Source organism: Ambystoma mexicanum, chromosome 9 (assembly GCF_040938575.1).
Source record: "Ambystoma mexicanum isolate Mex_15411 chromosome 9, UKY_AmexF1_1, whole genome shotgun sequence".
NCBI lineage: Eukaryota > Metazoa > Chordata > Amphibia > Caudata > Ambystomatidae > Ambystoma > Ambystoma mexicanum.
In genome coordinates, this window is record NC_090931.1 from 985,009,109 (window position 1) to 985,032,164 (window position 23,056).

General features: G+C 48.4%; 1 protein-coding gene across 3 annotated transcripts in view; it reads left to right on the forward strand.

The window, feature by feature from the left end:
- Positions 1–23,056, forward strand: part of ITGA6 (integrin subunit alpha 6) — a 328,225-nt gene that overhangs the window by 287,082 nt on the left and 18,087 nt on the right. For 2 of the 3 annotated variants that reach the window (XM_069616222.1, XM_069616220.1), the window contains 3 exons: positions 1,713–1,823; positions 1,906–2,004; positions 8,646–8,771. In XM_069616222.1, the coding sequence (XP_069472323.1) occupies positions 1,713–1,823; positions 1,906–2,004; positions 8,646–8,771 (336 nt within the window). Of the gene's footprint in view, positions 1–1,712; positions 1,824–1,905; positions 2,005–8,645; positions 8,772–9,308; positions 9,440–23,056 lie in introns of all 3 variants that reach the window. The other variant, XM_069616221.1, reaches the window with a different exon arrangement.

Consider the following 23,056-nt stretch of genomic DNA (forward strand, 5'->3'; position numbering starts at 1 on the left):
GGCATTCTTGATCGTTAGCCAAACAAATATTCTTTGTTCTTGAATGAATCTGAATTTCAGTGCCTGTTGGCTCTTGTGCCTTGGTCTCTCTCCTGGGGTTTTTCAGTTTACTATTACACAAAACCAACGTCCATCTTCTCATCATGGCTGCTTTACCCACGTTCTATTTACTACTCTAGCAAGCTTTTTTATTCTACGTTGCGTTCCTGCGTATATACATCTACTGCATCTCTTATATTCTCAGTATGTATGATTTTTTTTTCATGTTAGTTTGCTTTGTTACTTCAGTTACGTCTTCACTTAAGTATTTGCATATTGTTTTGGGGCGTCAACAGCTTTTCTTCATAATGTCACTTTACACGTGTCAGAATTCACTTATAGTTATTCTATGTCTGGTGTCTGCAGACTTCCTTCTACTACTTCAGTTTGAGGGTACGTTTGGTACAGTTGTCTGAGCATATAACATCTTTCATATCTTCGATGCAGTATTGGGACTATACCACATGTCATACACAGTGCTTTCTTGTTATTTTTCCACTATGACAGAGGTGATGGAGCGGGCTCCATGAGTGGCAGGTACATCTCCTTCTCTATACACTCTTTATCTCTTCCGGAACAATCTAGGTGAATCCTAACCTAGGTTCTACAAAAATAATACACGAAAGGTGCCTTCCAGACACTCTGGTATCACCTGGCCCTTTCCTTGGCTGTTCCTGCTGCTCTATTATTCCTTGCCCTTCCTTCTACTTTCCTCCCTGTCTTCCTTTCACTCAGTTGTAGCACTTTCCTTGAGTCCATCCAATGTCCTCTTTACTCCTACTCTCCATCCCTCTCCACACTGTTACTGCGCTCACCTCTCCAAGCTACTACTCTCCCCTCTTCACACTACTACTCCTACACTTTCCCCTACAGCACCCCACTTTCACTATCCTAGTCACCTTCCTATTCACTTTTACCTCCTACTGTTTGATGTCTCACTCACCTTGCATGCACACTCACCCAAGTACCATTTTCTCCAACCAACCTCCTACTTTCTCCTCTTTCTCTCTGACAATACCCGATGAGGTTTCTAGACGAGTCCGATGTATGAAAGTGTCGTCCAAACAGGTGCTCTTCCAGATCCATATTGACACCATTGCTCCAGCCTTGGCCGATTTCTGTAATCAACCTCTGGCTGATTGAGGACTGGCTGAGGTAATATCCCAGGTAGGCCTTCCACTCCACGTTGATACAGGTTCCAATCCCCTCTTGGGGGTGCGGGGGGAGGTCTGTTCATGGACCAGTCACAATTCTTAAGTCCACCAATGTGGCCCCTTTCCCACTGAACTTTCTCTGGGTAGTGATATGGAAATGGCAATCTTAAATTGCATGATCCACCTACCCCAGCACCGTTCCTCACTCAACCCAGTTACCACGTTCCATGGTAAATCTGTCTTGAGCAAAATGTGCCCCATAGTATGCAAACATTTTGCTGCTGCACTATTGCTAATCAATGCCGGTTTCACAAAATGCCAACCGAAAAGGTGCATTTTGTACATGGGTAACCTGTTCATTTTGAGAAATTCAGTAAGGGCAGGAGCTAGTGCAGATGCAATTGAGCAAGTGAACCATGGCCACATTACTTTCTCACCCTTCTGTTTGGTTATGTGCAGGTCAATTAAGTGTGCCTTTGTTAACAAGGTTTTTCAATCATATTTACTGTTTTACTCTAGGAATGTAATGGCCATGCAAAATGTGTAAACATAAGATGCCCCTTACAAGGACTTGACATCAATGCAGTTCTAGTCGCACACTCGAGGCTGTGGAACAGCACCTTTCTGGAGGTATGTCTAACGATCAACCTAATTTGCAATTATTTCCTGCACCACTAATTTCTAATATCTTACAATTCTACTTTTTTAACAGGAGTATGCAGATTTGAATTACCTGGACATCCTTGTCAATGCTACTATTAATGTTGATTCATCTGCTACAAACATTAAAATTCCAAATGCAGGCACTCAAGTAAGTACTTTTGAAACTATTCGCTGTACATGGCTTGTCTTACCCTGATGTTTCACTTGTGTGCTCTCTTGCTCTCTCTCTCTCTCTCTCTCTCTCTCTCTCTCTCTCTCTCTCTCTCTCTCTCTCTCTCTCTCTCTCTCTCTCTCTCTCCCTCTCGCTCTCTCTCTCCTGCTCTGTGTTTAAAAAAAAAAACATTGTAAAGTGTCTCGCTGTAAAAAAAAGTTGTTGTTGTTCTATGATAAACAGTCTGATACACTCCTATTGTACTCTTTTGAAATCACTTCATTATGAAAAGTAAGAGGACACATAGCACAAATGTGGGTCCCTGTCTGCGTTGCATAAAACAAAGAACATTTTGGGAACCTAATGACCACAGATCTTTACATTTGACAAATGTCTGTGTTTCAAGCATATTACCCTTTTATTAACTGCATAATGCTCATTGGGCTTTATGTTCATTTAATTTTTCATAAGACTTAGTCTAACATTGAAATGTTTGTAAGTATGGACTCCATATACTCTTCATCCCAGAAGCTGTCTTGTCTCTGGAGAATAAAAGGAGAGATGGTGCTGGCTCTCCTTGTGAGAATTCGAAGTCCCCAATGCACAGATCTCCTTGGAGAGCTATATGCATAGGATAGATCTTGCATTGAATTTGTTACTGACATTGTCAGTGTTTATGGTTTTGTGAACATGTTCTCCAGATCTGAGTGCATTGGTGAAGAGTTAAGGATTGTAACCTATTATTGTGTGTAGTTTGTATGAGGTTGAAAGCCCTATACTGTACCACTGGCAAGATGCCCTGAACCTTTTTCTTAACTGACCATTTTTTCATCGCCTAGGGTCCTAATCTAGGACCTCATCAGGGAAAGGAAGGACTGGACTTGTGATGTGTCTCTGGCCTCCCAGAGTGAAAGGGGTTTCCTCAGTTAGGTTTGCCTGGTATGGTTGGTTATTTAATAAAACGTTATCTTACATATGACATCTGCCAATTATGGTGCTAGGTTATTTGACAGTGGCTCGGCAGGGAAGTGCATTGAAGCAGGATAGGCATGATGTGAATGCTGACTTGTTGATTAGTGTGGATTCAGAGGTAGATGCTGCTTTTGTGCCAGTGGGATTCTAGGGGAGTTGGAAATATGGGGTTTGTGCTGTCCTGGAGTAAGTTAGTTGCGTCTGTGCTTACTAATGAGATTCATCCAACAAGCATCGGTAGGTGTAGGAATGCAACATGGTGTAATTGGAGTAGGCAAGAGTGATTGGTCTGTGGTGGGTGCTATATGAGAAACTCAGCCACCACTGGATGAGTCTTAGTTGGATTATGTACTGAGTGCGTCTGGGCGTGTTACTCTGCCTGACATATAACGGACTATGTCAGTCCTACGTGTCTCCACTAGCAGTTATCAGTTAATGTATTTTCCATGAGCGTTCATTGTAGGTACAAACCAGGCTCACCTCTAGCTCATCCTCACCACTCCTCCACACCAATACACATAGATGCACCTTAGTCTTGTATTTAATCAGAAAGGCTTTGAGACCACGTTTAATTCAATTCCCTTTTGCAATCTGCCCTCCGTATTTGCCTCTCTGGGTTACATTGCATTAAAATGTATCTGGATAATTGCTTGAAGCTGAGGTTTGGCACACCCCTGAACTCAACATTCCCCATGTCATGGGTAGGTATGCCCCTAGTCCTGATTTTAGTCTTCACATTCTGCAACAAGTAGTTTTGCGTTTCCCTCCCATTTTAAATGTAAATGCGGGACTATAAGGTCTTGAATTCAAAGGGGAGAAAACAGGACCAGATGACGTGCTGGTTTCTGGCATGGCATCGCATGTAACAACTGGAGAGCTCTGTATACTCTCAACGAGGCAACTCACTGTTGCCCATGCAAATGCAAATACTAAACTGCAACAGACTGATGCCTATGTTGTGAAATAGTTTACACAATAAAAATAGATCAGGTTTATATCCCACAGCAAAACTAATTTTAAGCCACTTTAGATAATTTCTGAAGTGAAGGTTTCACGTTCAAAGATCTAAAATTGCATCGTAGAGACAGATATCCCACTGGACCTTAACAAGGCGTCTGGTGTAAAGCCACACATTTAAAGGGTTTCAAAGCATATGTGAATAAAAGAAATTCACATTAGGCATAAGCGTAAGCAAGGCACTTCCTAGCAAGGACAAGAAAGAAGGTGGGCTTACTTGAGCCTTTCCTTGTTAGTGCCTCTTTTTTTTATCTCTCTATCAATATCTCTCACTGCCCCTCTTTCACTCATGAATCGTCTTTTGTTGTGACTTTTTTTCCTTTGCTCCAACCCCTCTTAATTCTTCATTGACTGGGTACCTGTCAATTTGCACTCACTTTGCACTTGTCGCCAGCTTAATCACGCTGTGGGTAATTGTAAGGATGCTTCGTCACCAAGGCAATTGAAACTTGTGGGGTGTCATTTACCACTGACAAGACCTACCACAATGCGACTTATGGCTGGAGGCAAAGGAGTGGCAATTTGGTGCTGTGGTGGAAAACATTGAGACAAAAAACAACCAACATACTGCTGGCATGTTACATGAGAGTTCACTGGGTTTTTGAGTTCTAGGTTAGGCAAAAAGTAGACTTCAGAGTCCCACCAAGATTTGTAAAGAACTTGGTTAACGCTTAGGTTTTGCAACAATGGGCCTTGGGTGCCATCCTTCACCAGCACTCTAGGCTTTCCCGTGCTCCCACCTCTTCATGACTGATCTGTGCAGGAATGAGCAGCAAGGCTTCTCTGGAAGCTGGGCCCCCTTTAGTCCTTAAACCCGGCTCTGCCTCCTCCATCTGGGGAGGAGCAATGATCTGCTGTCTCCTTTGAAGTACAGTATTCTGACCCTAGCAGCGCTCCAGCCTTGGGTTGGTCTTGGCAAGTTATAGGCAAAAGTCTTCCATACAACTTTCTTGGATTTGGCATTCTTGTGCTTTGGGGACTCTCCCAAGGCTAAACAAAGCAATGAAGCATTCTCTCAAGTAAAATAGGAACCTGGGGAGTGGAGTACTCCGCTTCCAATCAGGCGGTTGCATCCAATGAAATATTTTTTAGCAACCAAATGATTGGTGGTTGACATTCAACCTTTCTTGGGAAAACACTTGTATGTGGATTCCACTTATTAGCCCAAGTCATTGTTAAAGTATCTGGCTGGTATTGGCTTCTCCTGCCTTGCCCTTCTAAGGGAGACAGAAGGCATGCCCAATGTTTCCTTCCAGGCAAAGGGAGCAATGTTTTGCTGTCATATGTGGATTTTCAAGACAAGAAAGCCACTATATCTGCCACCATTCAGACTCCAGTAAATGATGTATTCAGCCATTTATTTCAGATAATTGTGCCATGTTGGCTGTACAATAATGGGTGCAAAAATAGACTATTGTGGTAGCTTACTGGTCGGTACGACAGAGAACAATCTATCAAAACTTAAAGTGGTACAGAATAGTGCCATCAGGATCGTGGCCCGGCTTAGTTGCAGAGCTCCTGTCAGTGCCGGACAGCGAGCTCTGCACTGGCTACCTGTTAAGGAGCCTCTAGACTTTAGGATTCTTACCATCACTCACAAATTCCTTCATAGTAAAAGTCTGGTTTATCTCAAAAGAAGACTGCAATCCAAGCAAAACTAAAGGTTATTGAGATCTAACCAAAGCAACCAGCTGGTATTACCTTGCATAAACCTGGAGGAGGCTGGAAAGCGCTCTCTTAACTTTTTAGCTCCCTACCAATTTGACTGAGCAGTTGAGCTGAGTCTTCACTCGTAGCTTTTAGAAAAATCCCTCAAGACCTTTTATTTTACCTTAATGGTTTTAATGTTTCACTCTTTTACTGGTTTTAGTTTTTAACCTGTTGTGGTTGACTTGTTTTACAATTGTTTTTAACTTTGCATTTACTTGTGATATTTTATTGTTTTATTATGACCCTGTGTTTCCGTTTGTTGTTGCACCCCCTGTTTGCCTTTGGGCCTAAGGCGCGTTATAATCGTGACCACTTTCTAGCAAAGCATATCCTATACATCCCCGTGGTCATTGGATTAAACAAACCAGTCGAGACATTAAGCCTCATTACAAGTGTGCCGGTCCGGTAACACTGCTGGTAAGCCTAAGCCTACCGGCACCGTGGTTACCGGACCAGCACACTACGGGTCTGCTTGCCGGAGTTGCTGTGCCTGGCAGGTCGGACCCTGCCAGGCACAGCGGCCAAGGTAAGCAGACCTGCACGGAAGCGCCAGCACCGTTATTAACGGTGACGGTGCTTCCGTGTTCCCCATTCTGAGTCTTATGGGAGTCTATGGGCATGGGGAATTCCAATTGTCCGGCACCTGACTGTTACCGGCAAGCCAGGTTCTGGAAAAATGTGCAATTCCGGCGGCAGCCTGCCTGTTTTACCAGCACGGCTACTGCCGGACTTGTAATGAGGCCCATTGCCACCTATATTAGTTAAAACCTAGTTTTCCATGCATCTCTAGACCAGATGAATGACTGCCATTTCAACTAACATGCAGGAAAGCCTTCTGGCACTGCATATTCTATGGTAAATGCAGCACTCTTTCATCCGAGGAAAGGTTCATCCCATACACTGGAAATCAGAAGGTAGTCCAGATGCCCTGTATCAGTAAAATGCCCTGGATCAGTAAAATCCCAATGTCCCATCCATTTCCAACCAAGAAGAACCTGAGATACCACAACAAATCAGCATGAACTAGTTTGGTACGGATTATTCTATGGTGAATACACACAAACAAAACCAAGCAAAATACCCCTCAACTTGGTCAGGATCCCCTTGACATCAACATGAAACATATATCCCACTCCTCTCCCAATGATGTAATTAACTAAGACATTCTGAAACGAGACCAAATAAGCCTCGAAACGTCTGCCTGATCAACAAGTAAGCCTTTACGATGCCACAGTACGTCCCTGCCAACAGGCTTCCGGTTGTGAACCAGATGTTTGCACATACCAAACAAACTCATGGCAATAAAGAAAAACCATCCCGAATACCTGATACTGACCATTCAGCAGGAACTGCAATGACACACACCTGCAACAATTTAAATTAAATATGTCAAAAATAAAAATGGCTACAATCGACTGCACGTATAAGTACACATGAATGAAGCAGGACTGACAAACTTACATGGTCCTTTGGAACATACCGTTGCAGACATGAACGTTGGTAACTAATCTTCCCGTCCAATTTACAATTCCCAGTTTTCATGCTCCTCACCCCCCCCCCTCCTAATCCCATCCTCCACAAGTGCCTTCTTTAGAGTTCGTAGGGCTTGGCCAGGTTCAGTCACATGTCAGACTTCCTTGATTGTGTGCATTAAAGTATTTAATGTTTAAGCAATAAGACCCATACCAGGGGGGCATTACCGAGTCTGGTAAAGCCCTGGGGGCCATAGTTACATGCCCGAGTGAAACAAGGGTCTTAACGAAGGCCCCAGGGCTTTACCTGACTCAGTAATTCCCCCGCGGTGAAGGGCTTATTGATATTAGTACCCCGGCTCGCCAGGCCGGGGTTCTAATAGCTTTGTTTTTCTGTTACGAAACGCTCCGGGGTTTCAGAACAGAAAAAAAGTAAAAAAAATAGCCGTCTGGGAAGGGAAAACAGAGGGGGAGGATGGAAGCCTCCAGCTGTGTGGTGGCTTGGAGTGGGGATTACCCTGTTCCAAGCCTCCTCATTGGCTGAGGGGCAGCCACACCCCTCCCCCCCTCCCCCCACAGGCCCTCTCCTGCGGGGGACAAAGGAAAATAACATTGGGAGAGGGATTCCTGGTCGGGCAAAGCCCCGGCGAGTGCCAATCAGAATGCATGTTACAATCTGATTGTCCCTCGCCGGGTACTAATTATAATTAAGAGAAATAAATTAAACATGGGAACATAGATTAAAAATAGTAATGGTGCTTTAATTTTTTTCAAGTTTGAACCAAGATTTCTTATATAAACTGTTCAGCTTCATGTTCGGCTGGGGGCCACTACTTGCCAAACTATTCAGTATTCGGCCGAATCCTAAATATGATATACAGTACACCCCCTCCTTGAAAGCCCAGAGTATTGTGTTAATGTTAAAAAAGAAGGTAATTATAACCTGGAATCAAATCCCCATTTACAGCATTCAGTACATAGAAAGTACAGCATAGGGTGGATACAAATTATTTACTGTGTGCACTCTGCTTCTATGCACAACCATGCTGTGTATACCAAGTGATCTTAACACCTAATTAGCTTGTATTTTATAATCCAAAAGTACCACGTTTCTATAATTGCAGGTGTGGGGCTCTTGATGGCCTGACTGTTTAGTGTACGGTGAAGAAATGGTATTGTCCAGCTGTGACACTTTGGAATTCTAAAATACATTATCTATCAGCCCTGCAACTCTGCAGTTTGGCATAGTACTGCAGAATTGTACAGGACATTGCTATTGTTCGAAGAGTTACGATGGTTGTAGGTACACTGATGCATTCTCTACTTGTGTAAGGGGTAGTGCTCTGAAGATGCTGTCAAGCAATATGAGAAACCTTGCGTAACACCAATACATAAATAAATGGGTCCCAGGGAACCTAGATAATGTGGCAATACTTTTTGAAATGTATGACGCTCTTGTCTCTTCAGGTACGCGTTACCGTGTTCCCTGAGAAGACGGTAGCTCTCTATACCGGAGTGCCTTGGTGGATTATTTTCGTCGCTATACTTGCTGGAATTCTGATGCTTGCACTTTTGGTATTCTTACTATGGAAGGTAAGATAAGTCAACCTGTGTTGGCGACTGCAAAAATCATTCCAGATTTTGAAAGTAATCTAAATGTAACTACTTTGTATTTTACAGGTCACTTTTCACGTTATGTCCTCCCACAACCCCCCCAGCATTAGAACTAATGATTATTTGTAATGTTTGTTTTACTGAGAAGCAACTGCTATTCCTTTCTGTGCCTCTTTAGTCAGTGTTTCCGACATAGGGCGAGGCAGCTCCGAAAATGGGCTGAACTATAAACATTTCCTGTACCGCGCACAGGAAATATAGCCTTGTGTGTTTTATTCAATAAATGGGAGGCTACAGCACAATAAGTTATTGGGTTCCTTTTCGCCTAACTTCTACAACTTAAATATGCTGTGGTGAAACTGGAGTCCTGCTTTTTAAGAAATTCTATGAATTGCTGCCAGTGTAGCCAGCAGCTGAAGGGAAGATACTAACAGTGTGAGAATCTAGCAAATATTTTATCAATGTTTTCCTTCTGATGACTCCATAATATTGATCTAATACCTTGCTTCCTTGTAGTGTGGTTTCTTCAAGACAACTAAGAAAGATCAGTATGATGCTGCATATCATAAGGCTGAGATCCATGCTCAGCCATCTGATAAAGAGAGGCTCACACCTGATGCATAGTATTGATCTACGTTCGGTTATTGGTAATTGATCAATCATTTTTGGTTGCTAGCTTTGGCTTTGGGAAATGGTTCGGGTGTGGTGGCTACACAATCTAACTCAGTGGAAGCGCTTTCTGCACGCCTGTCTAACCTCTGGTTATATTTTGTGTTTTACACTTTCTTAGAGCCAAAAATATCTGTACAATATCTGCCATAGTCGCCAACACCAACCTTTTTTTAAAATTGTCATCCTGACATTACGAGATTTACATCTTAAGAGCTTACTGTTTACAGTAGCCTTGCATTGCTTATTTTAAGAACTACAAAAGAACTACACTTGCTTAGATGTCCATGTTCTTTGGATGTGTAATTTGAAATGATAATGCTTCACTAATATTCCATGCTTGGCCATCTTACTGCACCTCAGAGTTTAACGTATGCTCTTCCGGAACTGCTGCTTGCCGACATTTCTAAATACATCATATATTTCAATGTTTGTGTTTTTAAACTTGACATGTTTTACTTCCTTCTCCGGTTGGAAATGGAGAGGTTGAATAGTCTTGCTATTGTGGGGCTCGTCATCGTGAATGCAACATTTGGCTTGTAGTTTAATGCTTTGCCTTATTTGTTTTGTAGCATGTTAATGATGAGACGAAATGTGCTTCTGGGTCTGCAGGTATTAAGTGCTTTTGCATTGCGTCTTTCGCCATGGTGTTGGAGCTCTTTCAAACCTTCAAATCGAAAACTACTAGCCAGCTGTAAAGTATTTGCCCTATCAATTCTCCACATACACAGAGCACACCATTTCTTTCTCACTCCGCAAGCGTTGGTTGTCAATAGCCAATGGATTGTCTTTGTGCAGTTTGGAGGTCACTCCTTTTAGAACGGTGCCCAGAACAGTTCTCTGTGACCCTTTTCCTTCCTGTTGGTTAAGTTTCCCGATTTGAGACCGTGTACTTCCTTCCCTTAGGTCACAATTGGATATTAAGAACCAGCATGCTCTTCTGAACCAAAAGCTAGCAAAACATTCCTGTGGGAAATGGGATACCACGGAAGAGCAGTGGTCATCCTTGCCCGAATGGGTCAGTTCAAAATAAACCCCAAGAATCTGGCTTCCTACTTCACACTATTTCTGGTATCCGTGCAGTAGCCCCATGGCATAAAGCAAAGACCTGTTTTCCTCTCATTTTGTAACTGTATCCAAATCCGAACCGTCATGGCCTTTTCAAATGTGGTGGGAACAATGGGGACTGCACACAACGGCAAATCTTAAGACATTTAAAAAATATTTATCAATATTCTAGGGCACAGGTGTAATATTGGAACACTTCTGCCCGCAAACCTGGAAGCAAGTTGCAGAGATTGTCAAGGCAAAAAGTATTTGTCTTTAACCCAACTGCACACCAATTACAAGGGAGCCATAACACTCAAAAAGAATCCAACATTTTTCAAATTTGGGACAGGGTACTATACTCTCTGAAGAAACACTAGTTTTCAATCCAAAAAACAAATCTACTTTATGAACATCTGAACACAAGCCCTGTCTTCAAATATTGCTATTGCTCCTGGTTACGTTGATGGTGTTTCATTTGGAAGACCAACACTTGATGATGCTGGACAAGGGGAGCTACAGGAACACATATGTGCCCACCTTCCCTACAGAGACCTGCCAGATGAAAAGCCCTCCCAAAAAGAAATAAAGTTCCTGCTCAGACAACCAACTAATAGTAAATCTCCCTTCTACGTGCTTGTAACCTCCAATTGCTGTTGGTACAAGCTATTGTGATCAACTAATGGCTACAAACGGTCCCAGGGTAATCCCACAAGTCAGTGTATTACAGTCTAACATGTGCAATGGAAAATTAACTGGTTGATTTTGGAGGCAAGGTGGAACATGAGCTGGGGAAACGGAATCTGCAGGGGACCGGGAGAAGGGTATCTACATGGGGATTTTGGTGTGCTCACAATGTTTTGGCAGTGGGGTTAAATGAGTGTAATGTAAGTGGTCTTGTATGGCACCTGTCTTCTCTTATTGGTGGATTCGCTGCTCTTGGCTCTGAAAGAAAAGGGGATGGGTTTTGCAGAAGAAACTTGGAGGTATGTTATCCATAGGCCGACTACAGTGCTATGGGTCTGGTTAGTCGCTGATGTGGGGGATTGTGACAGGGCTAAAAAGGAGAGATTTGTTGTGAAATTTATTGTGCATTTGTCAGGCGCTTATACATCAAGTAAATTGTGTTTCAAAGCGACCCACAGGGCAGCAGGGAGGGAACATGGGAGTGAAAGGTAGATATAACAATGACAGAGCGAGGTGGTCCTACTAGGCTTTGAGAGCTTTCAGAGGGTGCAAGTGCAGAGGGAGGGGAATGAGGGGAGGAGGTAAGTGCTAGGGAGTAAGTTGCAGGTTAAGTGACCGGCAGAGAACATTTGGTAAGTGCTCGACTGCCCATAAATAAGTGCAGGCCTGTGATGGCACAGGCCAGTGGGCGCCTAAAGCAAGCGCTGGGAGTGGACGGAGGCTGAAAGCGATTTGGCTGTGAGGCCAGGACCCAGGTGGACACAGAAGGGCCCTAGTCACCAATCTCAGCAATTTGTGGGATTTAGCAAAGGAGGGAGGGTGACAAGGAGAAGGTGAAAAGGTCTTGAGGATCTTCCAGAATTTGAGGAGATCTGGCTCAAGATGAAGAGGAAGGGGGAGGCTATTCCATAAGAGGGAGCCAGCTCGCTGTTTAGCAAATTGCTTGAGGTGCAGTGAGTTGGCGCCAAAGGGATGTAAAGATGTGGAGGGAGTGTATTTAGTTAGTCGGTTGTAGATAGCGTGGTCCCCAACCCCTGACAGCCTTATGGATGATGAAAAGGGTTTCAAATTTAATCCTTGCAGCAACCAGGAGCCAGTGGAGGGTGTTTAGGGCTGGATTAACTGAAGGGGACATGGAGAGGAAGAGGGTAGATTAAGGAAGAGGCTATTGCAGTAGTCCAGCCTAGAGAGGAACGGAGCTCTAGAGACTGAGCTTCTGGAGAAAAGTGAGGAAAGAAAGGATACCTTTGAGGAGGTGGGGTTAAAAGTGGGCCTTCTTGGCAAGGTCCTGGATGTGAGGGAGGGAGGACGGGAAGAGCGGAGTCGAAGATGTCTCCAAGATTCTTGGCTTCAGATGAAGGGGGAGAACCCATAGAGGGTGGCCTGAGTGATGGGAAGAAAAAGGGGGCAGGAGGATCTTAGTCTTACAGGGATTGAGGCAAAGATCATTGGAGTCACACCAGGACTGGATGGCAGATAGGCACTCAGGACTTATGGAGAAGGTAAGGAGAGGATCGGAGGGAAATTGAAGAGCTGATTGTCATTTGCATAACACAAAGTGAGGGGTGTAGGTTGAAATTAGGTGGGCAAGATGGTGTTAAAACACCAGAGAGAAAGGTTGGCTCCCTGGGTGATGGTGGGAAAGGAGAAAGAGCCCAGGATAACCTGGGAGGGGCAGTCAGTGAGGAAGGGGTCAGCCAGCCCAGAGCCGGCTCTGAGATAGATATCAAGTAGAATGAGAACAGCAGGAGAGTTAGAATCAAGAGATGCAAGCAGTTCTTCACGGGTGTAGGAAGGGGGTGATGGAGATGGGGCGGTAGTTGGCCCATCATGACTGATCTGCAGAATCTTTTTTCAGGAGGGGGCGCACAAGGGAGTGCTTGAGGGAAGAGGGGAAGGATCCGGTAACAAAAGAGTGATGGGAGAAATCAGCAAATGAAGGGGCAAAAGAGCCAATGTTGTCCTTTATAGAAAAGGGGTAGACTTGTTTGGAGGAGACCTTCATAGATCGAACGACTCTAGTGACCTAATCAGGTGTGATGGGAGAGGAAGAGAAAAAGGCACAGGTGGGGATGGGAAGCCATAGGTGTCAGGAGGGTGGGAGAAGAGGGGGTGCTCAGGATGTCCTGAGTTTTTGCAGTGAAGTGGATGGCCAATGCATTGAAGAGATCCTGGGAGGGAAGAGGAGAGGTGGAGACTGCGGAAGGGTTGGCTAGTTCCTTGCAGATTTTAAAGTGGTCAGCCGTGTTGGTGGATGCACCAGAGATGCAAGCCTGGATGTTGGGCCTTTACCTGAAGTGAATGATGAGTCTGTATTGCCTTTGGAGCAGGCTACAGGCCAGTTTGTCAGAGGATGAGCCTGAGGTCTGCCACTTCCGTAAACACAACTCTGCACTTGCGTTTCAGGGCTGCAAGTTCAGAGTCGTACCAGGTGTTACGCTTGGAGGCATGTTTTAGGCGGATCCTCATGACTGGAGCAAGAATCTCAAGAGTGTTAGTGATGGCAAGATGGAGGTTACTGAGAGTGGAGTCGGTGGAAGAGTTTGCAGTAGAGGGAGGGATGAAGGTGGATGCGAAAGCAGCAGCTGACACTTGTTTCATCAGACTGATGTTCGTGAATGAGGTTGGCAGGGCTGGGGGAGGTGCAGTCAGATGACAGAGGGCCCAGGTGAAAGGAGAGAATGGTCTGGCCAGGAGAGAGGAGTGGGGAGGAAAGCAAGAGATCAGTGTGGATGATGGCATAGAGAGTGTCCAGCTGAGTGGGTAGGACCAGAGGGAGAGCGAGGTGCAGGGGTCACGGAAGAGCGTGGATGCTGTGATTGAGGAGTCAAGGTGGATTTTGAAGTCACCCAAGGAAAGGAGTTTGGAGGTGGATAGGAGGAGAAATCGGCCCATTCAGAGAGGAACAGGGTGGTAGAGCCAGGTGGCCTGTAGATCGTGGCAATAGTCAGGCAGGAAGTGGGAGAGATGATCACTTCGCAATCCAGACTCTCGAAGGAAGAGTAAGGCTGGGTGGGTATGAGGGAAGAAGGGGCCCACTCAAGGAAAATCGGGGCAACCCCACCAGCAGCACGGTTAAGGCGAGGCTTAGTGATCCTGAAGCCATCGGGGAAAAGCGAAACTGAACTGGCATTGAACCTCGTCACGGTAAGAGCGAGAATCTTGAAGTCAAGGTCTTCAAAGAGGAGACAGAGGTCGACAGTGCTTGGTAGCAGAGCAAGCATTAAATGTGGCTAGATGCAGGAGGTCTGTGCCTTTTTCAAAGGTTTTCCGAGGAGGGATACAGGGGTGTGGTACACCAGTCAGAGAGGAGGGAGGGGGGTATAGAGTGGGAGAAGGAGTAGCGGGTGTTGGAATATAGTTGACAAGGAACGCAAGCCCTGGTCAAAGAGTAGGAAGAGGTGGTTAGGGACCATGAACCAAGATAGTGCCATTGTGATAGACACTAATGATACATCTGTATGATGAGAAGCTCGCCAAGAATACTTCCCTTCTGGTGCCACCATTAATGGGTGAAGATGGGCGAGGAGGGAGAGTAGAGATAAGATGAGGAGTCCATAGATCTGGAGCGGGGACAGAAAAGAGATCACTGAAAATCTGTCTGATAGTTCTGCTGACACAGGTGTCTGTGATAGGTAGGCCAGGGTTAGTGGTCGGGATGGAACAAGTTACTTCCCTGTAACTGTTGTTCTCCAGCATGGGTCTGGCATGGATCCACATGCTCATGAATATTCCCCGTCGTCAGGCTGGGAATCCTCGGTAAAGAAAAATCAGTATCGGTTTCGTTTCTGATCTGTCTTGCTTAATAGTAACCAATCCCTGATCTCTGGGTCATACTGTCCCCAGCCAATGACTGCCCTCTCCCTGAGCCCCGCCTCTGGCACCCATCCTCAGATTTGGTATTATGACCAAGTGAAGAGCCGCAGAGGGGTAGGTGGGAGGGTTCGCATGTGAATCCATGCCAGACCCATGCTGGAGAACAGTTACAGGTAAGTAACTTGTTCCTTCTCCAGCATGGGGTCTGGCATGGATTCACATGCTCATGAATAAAGAATACATAGCAGTATACACATACACAACCACGGGAGGTGGCAAAGGCTCAACATTAAGCAGTACATCCAAAACTCAACATTAAGCAATTCTTACCTCCTCACCAGGCTCACCTTAGGCGAACAGGTTGCGCAGCACTGCTTGGCCGACCCTGGACTCCTCCATGGAGTCCCGATCGACGCAGTAGAATCTTGTGAAGGTGTGTGTCGACCTCCACATAGCAGCCCTGCAGATGTCCAGCAGGGGCACACCAGACAGGAACGCCGTGGTAGCAGCAATCGCTCTGGTCGAATGGGCTCTCGGACGGCCGGGCAGCGGTCGGTTTGCCAACCGGTGACAGTGCATGATGCAGCCGGAGAGCCATCTGGAAATGGAAGTCTTCGAGAGCGCCTTCCCTTGATTCACAGACCCAAAGTTCACAAACAGTTGTGACGACTTCCGAAAACTCTTTGTGCGGTCCACGTAGAACGTGAGCGCTCTAGCTACATCCAGCGAGTGCAAAGTCCTCTCGGCCGGCGTCGAAGGCGACGGGAAGAAAACTGGTAACACCAAGGGCTCATTGAGGTGGAAGTCTGATGGTACCTTGGGCATAAAGGAGGGGTGCGTCCTAAGAACCACCCTCGTGTCATGAAAAGTAAGGTATGGAGGCTTGCAAGATAGGGCCTGGATCTCTCCCATTCATCGTGCAGAGGTGACGGCCATGAGGAACGCTGTCTTCCATGACAGGGACTTCAAAGGTGCCGAATGCATAGGCTCGAATGGGGCCCCCATGAGCCTGGTCAGCACCACATTAAGATCCCACGCTGGGGCAGGAGCCTTCACCGGTGGGAATGATCGGAATAGTCCCTTCATGAATTCCTTCACCAGGCGATGAGACCACAAGGGCGCCCGTCCTGTAGTCCTGGTATATCGGGAGATGGCAGCAGATGTATTTTGATGGAGGCGTGAGCCAGTCCAGCTTTGGCCAGCGACAGTAGGTACGGCAGTACTTGAGGGGCCGTAATCCGCAGAGGGTTAATCTTCTGTGCACGGCACCAGACAGAGAACCTCTTCCATTTATGACCGTAACACTTGAGAGTTGAGGACGCCCTGGCTTTTGCAAGAACCTCTCTGCAATCAGCCGGTATATCGTACCCTCCAAACTCTAGTGCCGCAGGAGCCAGGCCTGCAAGTTCAGCGACTGTGGATCGTGATGGAGAATGGCGCCTCCTTCCCTGGAGAGAAGATCCGCTTCCGCCAGCAGCTTGACTGGTGGGGACGTTGACAAGTCCAGAAGGTCCGGGAACCAGATCTGCCTCAGCCACGCCGGTGCGATGAGGATCATCCTGCACCTGGACCTCTGGCAGAGCAGCAACGGCAACGGCGGGAACGCGTATAGAAACAGGCCATCCCAGGGGAACGAGAAAGCATCGCCCATGCTCCTCTGGTGTGGGAACCTGCTGGCGAACCTCTGGCACTTGGAGTTCGTCGCCGTCGCGAACAGGTCGATCTGGGGTTTGCCCCATCGTTGGAAGAGCCGATACACTTGATCCTGTCGCAGTTCCCACTCGTTGCCTCCTTGGATAGGGCTGGGGATCTGGTGCCCCCCTGCTTCCGTATGTAGAACATCGTGGTGGTGGTGTTGTCGGTGAAGATCCTCACCACTTTGTCCTTGAGGGACGGGAGGAATGACTTGAGCGCCCAGAACACTGCTCGGAGCTCCAGGATGTTGATGTGGAGAGACCTCTCCTCCGGGAGCCAAAGGCCTCTTGTGTGGAGATCTCCGGTGTGGGCCCCCCAACCCTCCAGAGAGGCGTCCGTCATCACCGTCTCCTGAAACGCTGGGGTTTTGAAAGTCCGTGCCTGTAGTGAGGTAGGCCTGGGTGCCCCACCATAGGATCGTCCGACGGAACTCCTTGTCGAGAGGGATCCTGTCTTCGAAGCAGCCCGTCGCCTGAAACCAGCGGGCATCGAACTCCTGTAGCGGACGCATCCGAAGTATGCAAAGGGGTAGAAGGTAGATGCATGAGGACATCATCCCGAGAAGGGACTTGATGGACCTCACCCTGGCCACGTCTGTGGCTAACGGGTGCCGCACCTTGCCCAGGATCGTCTTGGTCCTCTCCTCTGAAGGGGAGGCCAATTGCCCCACTGTATCGAGCTTTGCTCCCAGAAACAGTGCTACTTGCGATGGAACCAGGTGGGATTTGGGGTAGTTGATGGCGAACCCCAGCTCCGTGAGCAACCGGATGGTCCTCGCCGTATGTTCGACGGCGAGTTCCCTTGTGCTTGCCCGGATTAGCCAGTCGTCCAGGTAGGGGTAGACGTGGATCCCCTGCAGGCACAGCCGCGCCGCCACTGGTGCCAGGCACTTGGTGAAAACCCTGGGTGCCGACTTTAATCCGAACGGTAGAGCTCTGAATTGCTAGTGGCGTCCCTGAACCACAAACCTGAGGAACTTCCTGTGCCTTTTTAGAATGGGGATGTGGAAGTAAGCATCCTCCAGGTCCAGCGACGATAGGAAGTTGCCTTCCTCCAGCTGTCCCAGCACGTGCTGGAGGGTGACCATCCTGAATTTCTGCGCCTTGATGTATTTGCTTGCCTTACCAAAAAGGTTGTTGCCGTCAAACTGCATGTCCAACATTCTGGTCTGGACGTCCTGGCGAAAGTCCGTCGCCTTGAGCCATCCTCGTCGTTGGAGGCAAACTCTGTTGCCCAGTTGGCGAAATCCGGTATCGGCAATGTCCGTTGCCACCGTTATGGCGTGATCCGACGCCACCTCGCCCTCCTGCAGAATTTCTAGGGCCTCCGCCCTTTTGTCATCAGGCAGGAAATCTAGCAGGGGAGCTATCTTGAACCAGAGCTACCTGTCGTAGCGGGCCACGATCGCTAAGGCATTGGCCGCCTTAATTGTCGTTGCCGCCGACGAGATGACTCGTCGTCCCATAGAGTCAAACTTCTTGCCCTCACTGTCCGGCGGGGAAGTGGAAGCCACTGCGCCCGCTGCCTTCTTATTAGCCGCTGCCGAGATGACCGAGTCCGGCGTGGGCTGGGCCCTGAGGCACAAAGGGGCGGCATCGGGGACTCAGTACTTCTTCTCGTACCTGTACTTCTTGGCAGGTGTCGTGAAAGGATTCTTGAGGACAGCAAGCCCCGCGTCCCAGATGTCATCAAGTTAAGGCACCGTGAGGAACGTCTTCCTCTTGGCCTCTCGTCGTTGGTACAGAAACCCCTCCTTTTTCTGTTCTTCAGGGCAGAGCTGGAAGAGCTTTAATGCCCTGGTTATCATGGCGTGGAAAGAGCCTAAAAACTTGTCGGCTGTAGACGCCCGCGGGGGGGGGGGGGGCGACGGGATATCCGCTGTGTCATCGCCGCTGTCATCGTCCGTCCCTGTATCCTCTCTAGGGTCTGGCGAGGGGGATGAGGGGTCTACCGGTCTCGCAGGCACGAAGGGCGGAGCGGGGTGGACTCTCCTCCGCTTGTTCGGAGGGCTTCCCGACGGGCCTGGTTCTGGCTCCTCCGTCGGGGTGTGCGGTAATCTCGTCCTTATCTCGGTACATAAGGATTGGATTGCCAACAAAATGGCCGCCAAGCTATCCTGGGGCTCGGGCAATGGCTGTGACGGACGGGATGGCCGCTCCACTGGGCCCTGTTCGTCATCGTTGCTATCTTCGATCACGTCAGCAGGGACCGTCCCCTGGGATCGAACCTTCTCGAACCTCTCGTTGAGGCTTATGAACCTCTCGTTGAGGCCTATGGACCTTTCGTTGAGGCCCTTCTCGGTTTCCACCAGTTCCTCCTCAGAGGCTGATTCCGAGTCTGTAATGGCCACCGGCCCCCCCCCCCTCTTTTTCGGCCGGGAGCTTCACGGGGGTCTTAGCGATGGGCTGGAAAGAAGATTCCCTCTGCGGTGGCAGGGATACTCTGGGCCCAGAGGCCGTTTCCGCTGGTGTAGTCTCAGCCGGCTCTGTCAGGGTCGCAGCGACCACTTCGGTAGAGGCCTTAGCCGGATGGATCAAAGCCCTCACCACCTTAGGTGCGTCCTGGGCCTTCGCCTTGGGGGGGGAGGGTCAGCGCCTCGTTCCCCCTTCAAGATCGACCGGGTCCGTGCCAGCGGCCTACCCGGGTTCTCGGACTTCCTCTTCCCCGAACCAGAGCGCTGGCTCGTGGTCGAACGTGCCGGGGAAGTAGCGCCCTGCTTGGAAACCGAAGAGCCCGACCTTTCAGTGCTCCGGGTGCCCGCGGATTCGCGGTGCTTGGCCTTCTGTTGGGCCCCCGTCACCGGGGCGCCCTCACAGGACTTAGAAGCCCGCTCAGACTTCTTCTTCGCCTTCTCACCTGCTGTGCGCTTCTCCAGCCAGGTGGCTAGGCGGGAACGACGATCTTGTTTGGTCCGTTCCGAAAGGTTCTTGCAGAACGCACAGTCCTTCCCTCTCCTCCGGGTCCATGTGCGTCTTGTCCTCATGGAGGCAGTAGAGACATTGCGATTGCTCGTCCTCCTTGAAAACGTTATATAATCCGCATCCAGGGCAGTTCCTGAACAGCTTGGATCCGGGCTTCGAGCTCTTGTCCTGCGCCATGTCCGTTGCGGTAGGCCGCAGATCTTCCGGAATCCTCCAAGAAGTGTAAACTCGACGAAAACTTCACCTTTGAGGGGCGTAGAATTCCGAAACGGGTCCCCGTTATCGGAAGTAGAAACGGTGGAGCTTGAGGCTCGATTAAACCGAAAAAATTAGAAAATCTCCTGAAAAAGCGTGAAAACGCAGCAAAAAACTCGAGAGCTAAACACGAGGACTCCCAACACTTGAGCGTGCGATAAAAATCTGAGGATGGCTGCCAGAGGTGGGGCTTAGGGAGAGGGCAGTCATTGGCTGGGGGCAGTATGACCCAGAGATCAGTGATTGGTTACTACTAAGAAAGACAGATCAGAAACGAAACAGATACTGATTTTTTTTCTTTACCAAGGATTCCCAGCCTGACGACGGGGAATATTCATGAGCATGTGAATCCATGCCAGACCCCATGCTGGAGAAGTCTTATCTTTTCTTCTTCCACACTCTGTGAGAGGGAGGATAGGTGATAGTATGGCAATTAGAAAAGATAGGGGAGATGGTGAGTGCCATAGGGGCGGCAGAGGAAGATGGAGGAGGGGCAGGCGGTCCAGTAGCCAATGGCAGCAAGAAAACAGATGCAATGGGAACACTTTAGTACCATCACTGGGGTGCAAAGATGAAAAGAAACACACCAAGATTCGAATTTGCACAAGGGCATAAATGATTTGCGGAAGGATTAGGTAAGGCAAGGAAGGAAGGAAGGCAGAAAGGCATAGGCAAACTTTGGTTCAACGGCTGTTTAGTTTAGTGGAGAAAAGCTACATAAGTGTCTAGTCATGACCCGCAGGCATTAATTTTTTTTTTAATCTGTTTTTCCCAATAAAAACATGTAGCAAACAAACCAGATTGCCAAAACTTGGTTACAAAAGATCACAGGCGAGCCGGGAGAGGGCAATGTCGGTCAATAGTTCCATCCTATACGTAGTGGGAAGGAAGCCACCCTGCAGGGTGATACATTGATCTCTCACTCGTCTCCTACCCACACCCCCCACACTTTGTGAAATTTCCAAGGACAACCTCTGGCATTATAAATTTGCCTTTCCAGGGACGCACATCTGTCAACCTCTGCGGCCCAACAGATTCCCAATAGCACCATTTTTGGGTCTTGCGGAACTGGAGACCCCAGAAACCCCGATATCTTACGAATGCACCTCCCCCAAAAGTCGTGAATTGAGTCGCAGCTCCAACATGTGTAACAAGGTGCCCTCCCCCACATCTCGGGCACACCCCACTATCCACCACCCCCCACTGTGCCATTGCTGCCTGGAGTAATATGCCTGGTGTAGTATTTTATATTGGATTAGGAGAAGCCTGGCAGCTATTCTGATGTCCCGTGGAAACATGAGTGCTTCCACCCGCTCCTCATACTCCTCATACTCCAGTGGACCCACATCCCTCTCCAACTTCTCTTTGAGTCGGGACAGCTCCTGGACCCTGATAGCAATTGGTACCTCATACAACAAGGAAGTGACCTTAGTTGCAATTTGTTCTGGGAAAAGGATAGCCTCCAGGGGGGGAGCACTTTGGAAACCCTTTTAACACAGGTACCTCACAGCTGATGGTGTGCCTTAATTTCAGATATCTGTAGTATTCCTTGATAGGTAACTTAAACGTATTCTGTAGTGTACCAAATGAAATGAGTCCCCCCCCCCCCCCCCCGCACTACGTCTGCAAGGGCCTGAACCCCCTGTTCTTCCCAGCTCCCAAGTGGCCCATTTTCAGGAATTCAGGGATGCACCTATTGTTCCAGAGGGGCTGGTCCAGCGTTGCATTCCCTCCCCAGCCAATGTAATGGTGAGCAACCGCCCAAATTTGCCGGATGTGCTGCGTCATCCTAGGCAATTCTGTGGTCCCCTTCCCGTCCCTATACAGTACTTTCAGGGGTGTTTCAAGTCTGTTTCCTTCTTCTCTCCCCCCCTGCCCATATGGGGAAGCCTAGGGTCACCAGGAAGCCATTCATTCACTACCCCCAGTAATGCCTACCGAGGCAGGGCAGACCAATTCCCCCCCACTCCCAAACTGAGCGCTGAAGGGTTTTGAGAGCAATGGAAGCTGTTGCCTGCCCCCCCTGCCCCAGAGCAACCACAGTGTCAGCCAAAAATCTATCTTGCCTAGATATTCAAAGCCTGAGATAGATGGGCACTGGCTAGGAAGCACCCCCTATTCACCCTAAGTCCACAAATCCCATGATATTCTGCTTAAGTAAATGAGAAGATTGTCTGCATAGAGCATAACCCGGCCTCTTTCACTCCACCAACCCCCCCCCCCAATATGGCCATGTGAATCCTGTTCATTCTGAAGCCGCCCTGAGATTCATAGCTAGCAGTTCTATGGCCAGCGTGCACAGGGGAGAAGAGGGACCGCCCTGCCTGGTCCCCTGCCCCAGAGTAAAGGCCCTAGAAGACAGCCTGTTTACCCACACAACTGCCTCTGGAGACTCGTATAGCAGCCTGACCCATGACATGACTGTCCCCGAATCCCATGGGGTCCATAATGTCCCATAAGCTGTCCCACCCTACCGAGTCGAAAGCGAGTCGAAAGCCGCCTTGAAGTCCACAGCTAAGAGCACTAGTGGGTCTGTTATCACCAAGGCCTGACTGATGGCAAACTGCACCCTGCGCAGGTTCATACGCGTGGATCTAGAGGGCATAAATCCGCATTGATCTGGGTGTATTAGGGAGTCTATCACCCCAGTAGTTGATTAGCTGGAACGCGCCAGGACCTTGGTCTCCCAATTATTTAGTGATATCGACCTGTAAGAGGCACAGTTCTGGTAGTTTCCCGGGCTTGGGGAGCACCAAGATACGTGCCTTCCTGAGGTCCTGGGGGGAGGTATCTATTCTGTTTGCTTTGTCTAAACATGCAGTGCATGGGCCCTACCACGGACTCTCCCAGTCACTTCCAAGTTTCCACCGGGAAACAATTCGGTCCCGGGGTCTTGCCAGATTGAAGCTGGGAAAGTGCTGCCACCCCATCATCCTCTGTGATCTCAGAATCGAGTCCCAGTGTCTGCTGCTCCGAGAGACGGGGGATCACTATCGAATCAAGGATATTTGGCCCATCTACTACGGGCCCTGCCAAGAGGGGTCAGTACAGCTCCTCCTAAAAGGATGCGAATGCCCCAGCAATGTCATATTCCTCCGTTAACATCTCTCCCCCTGTTTTGTATGGCCCGTACATCTCCCTTACCCCTGTCCCGCCTCTCCAACGAGGCCAGAA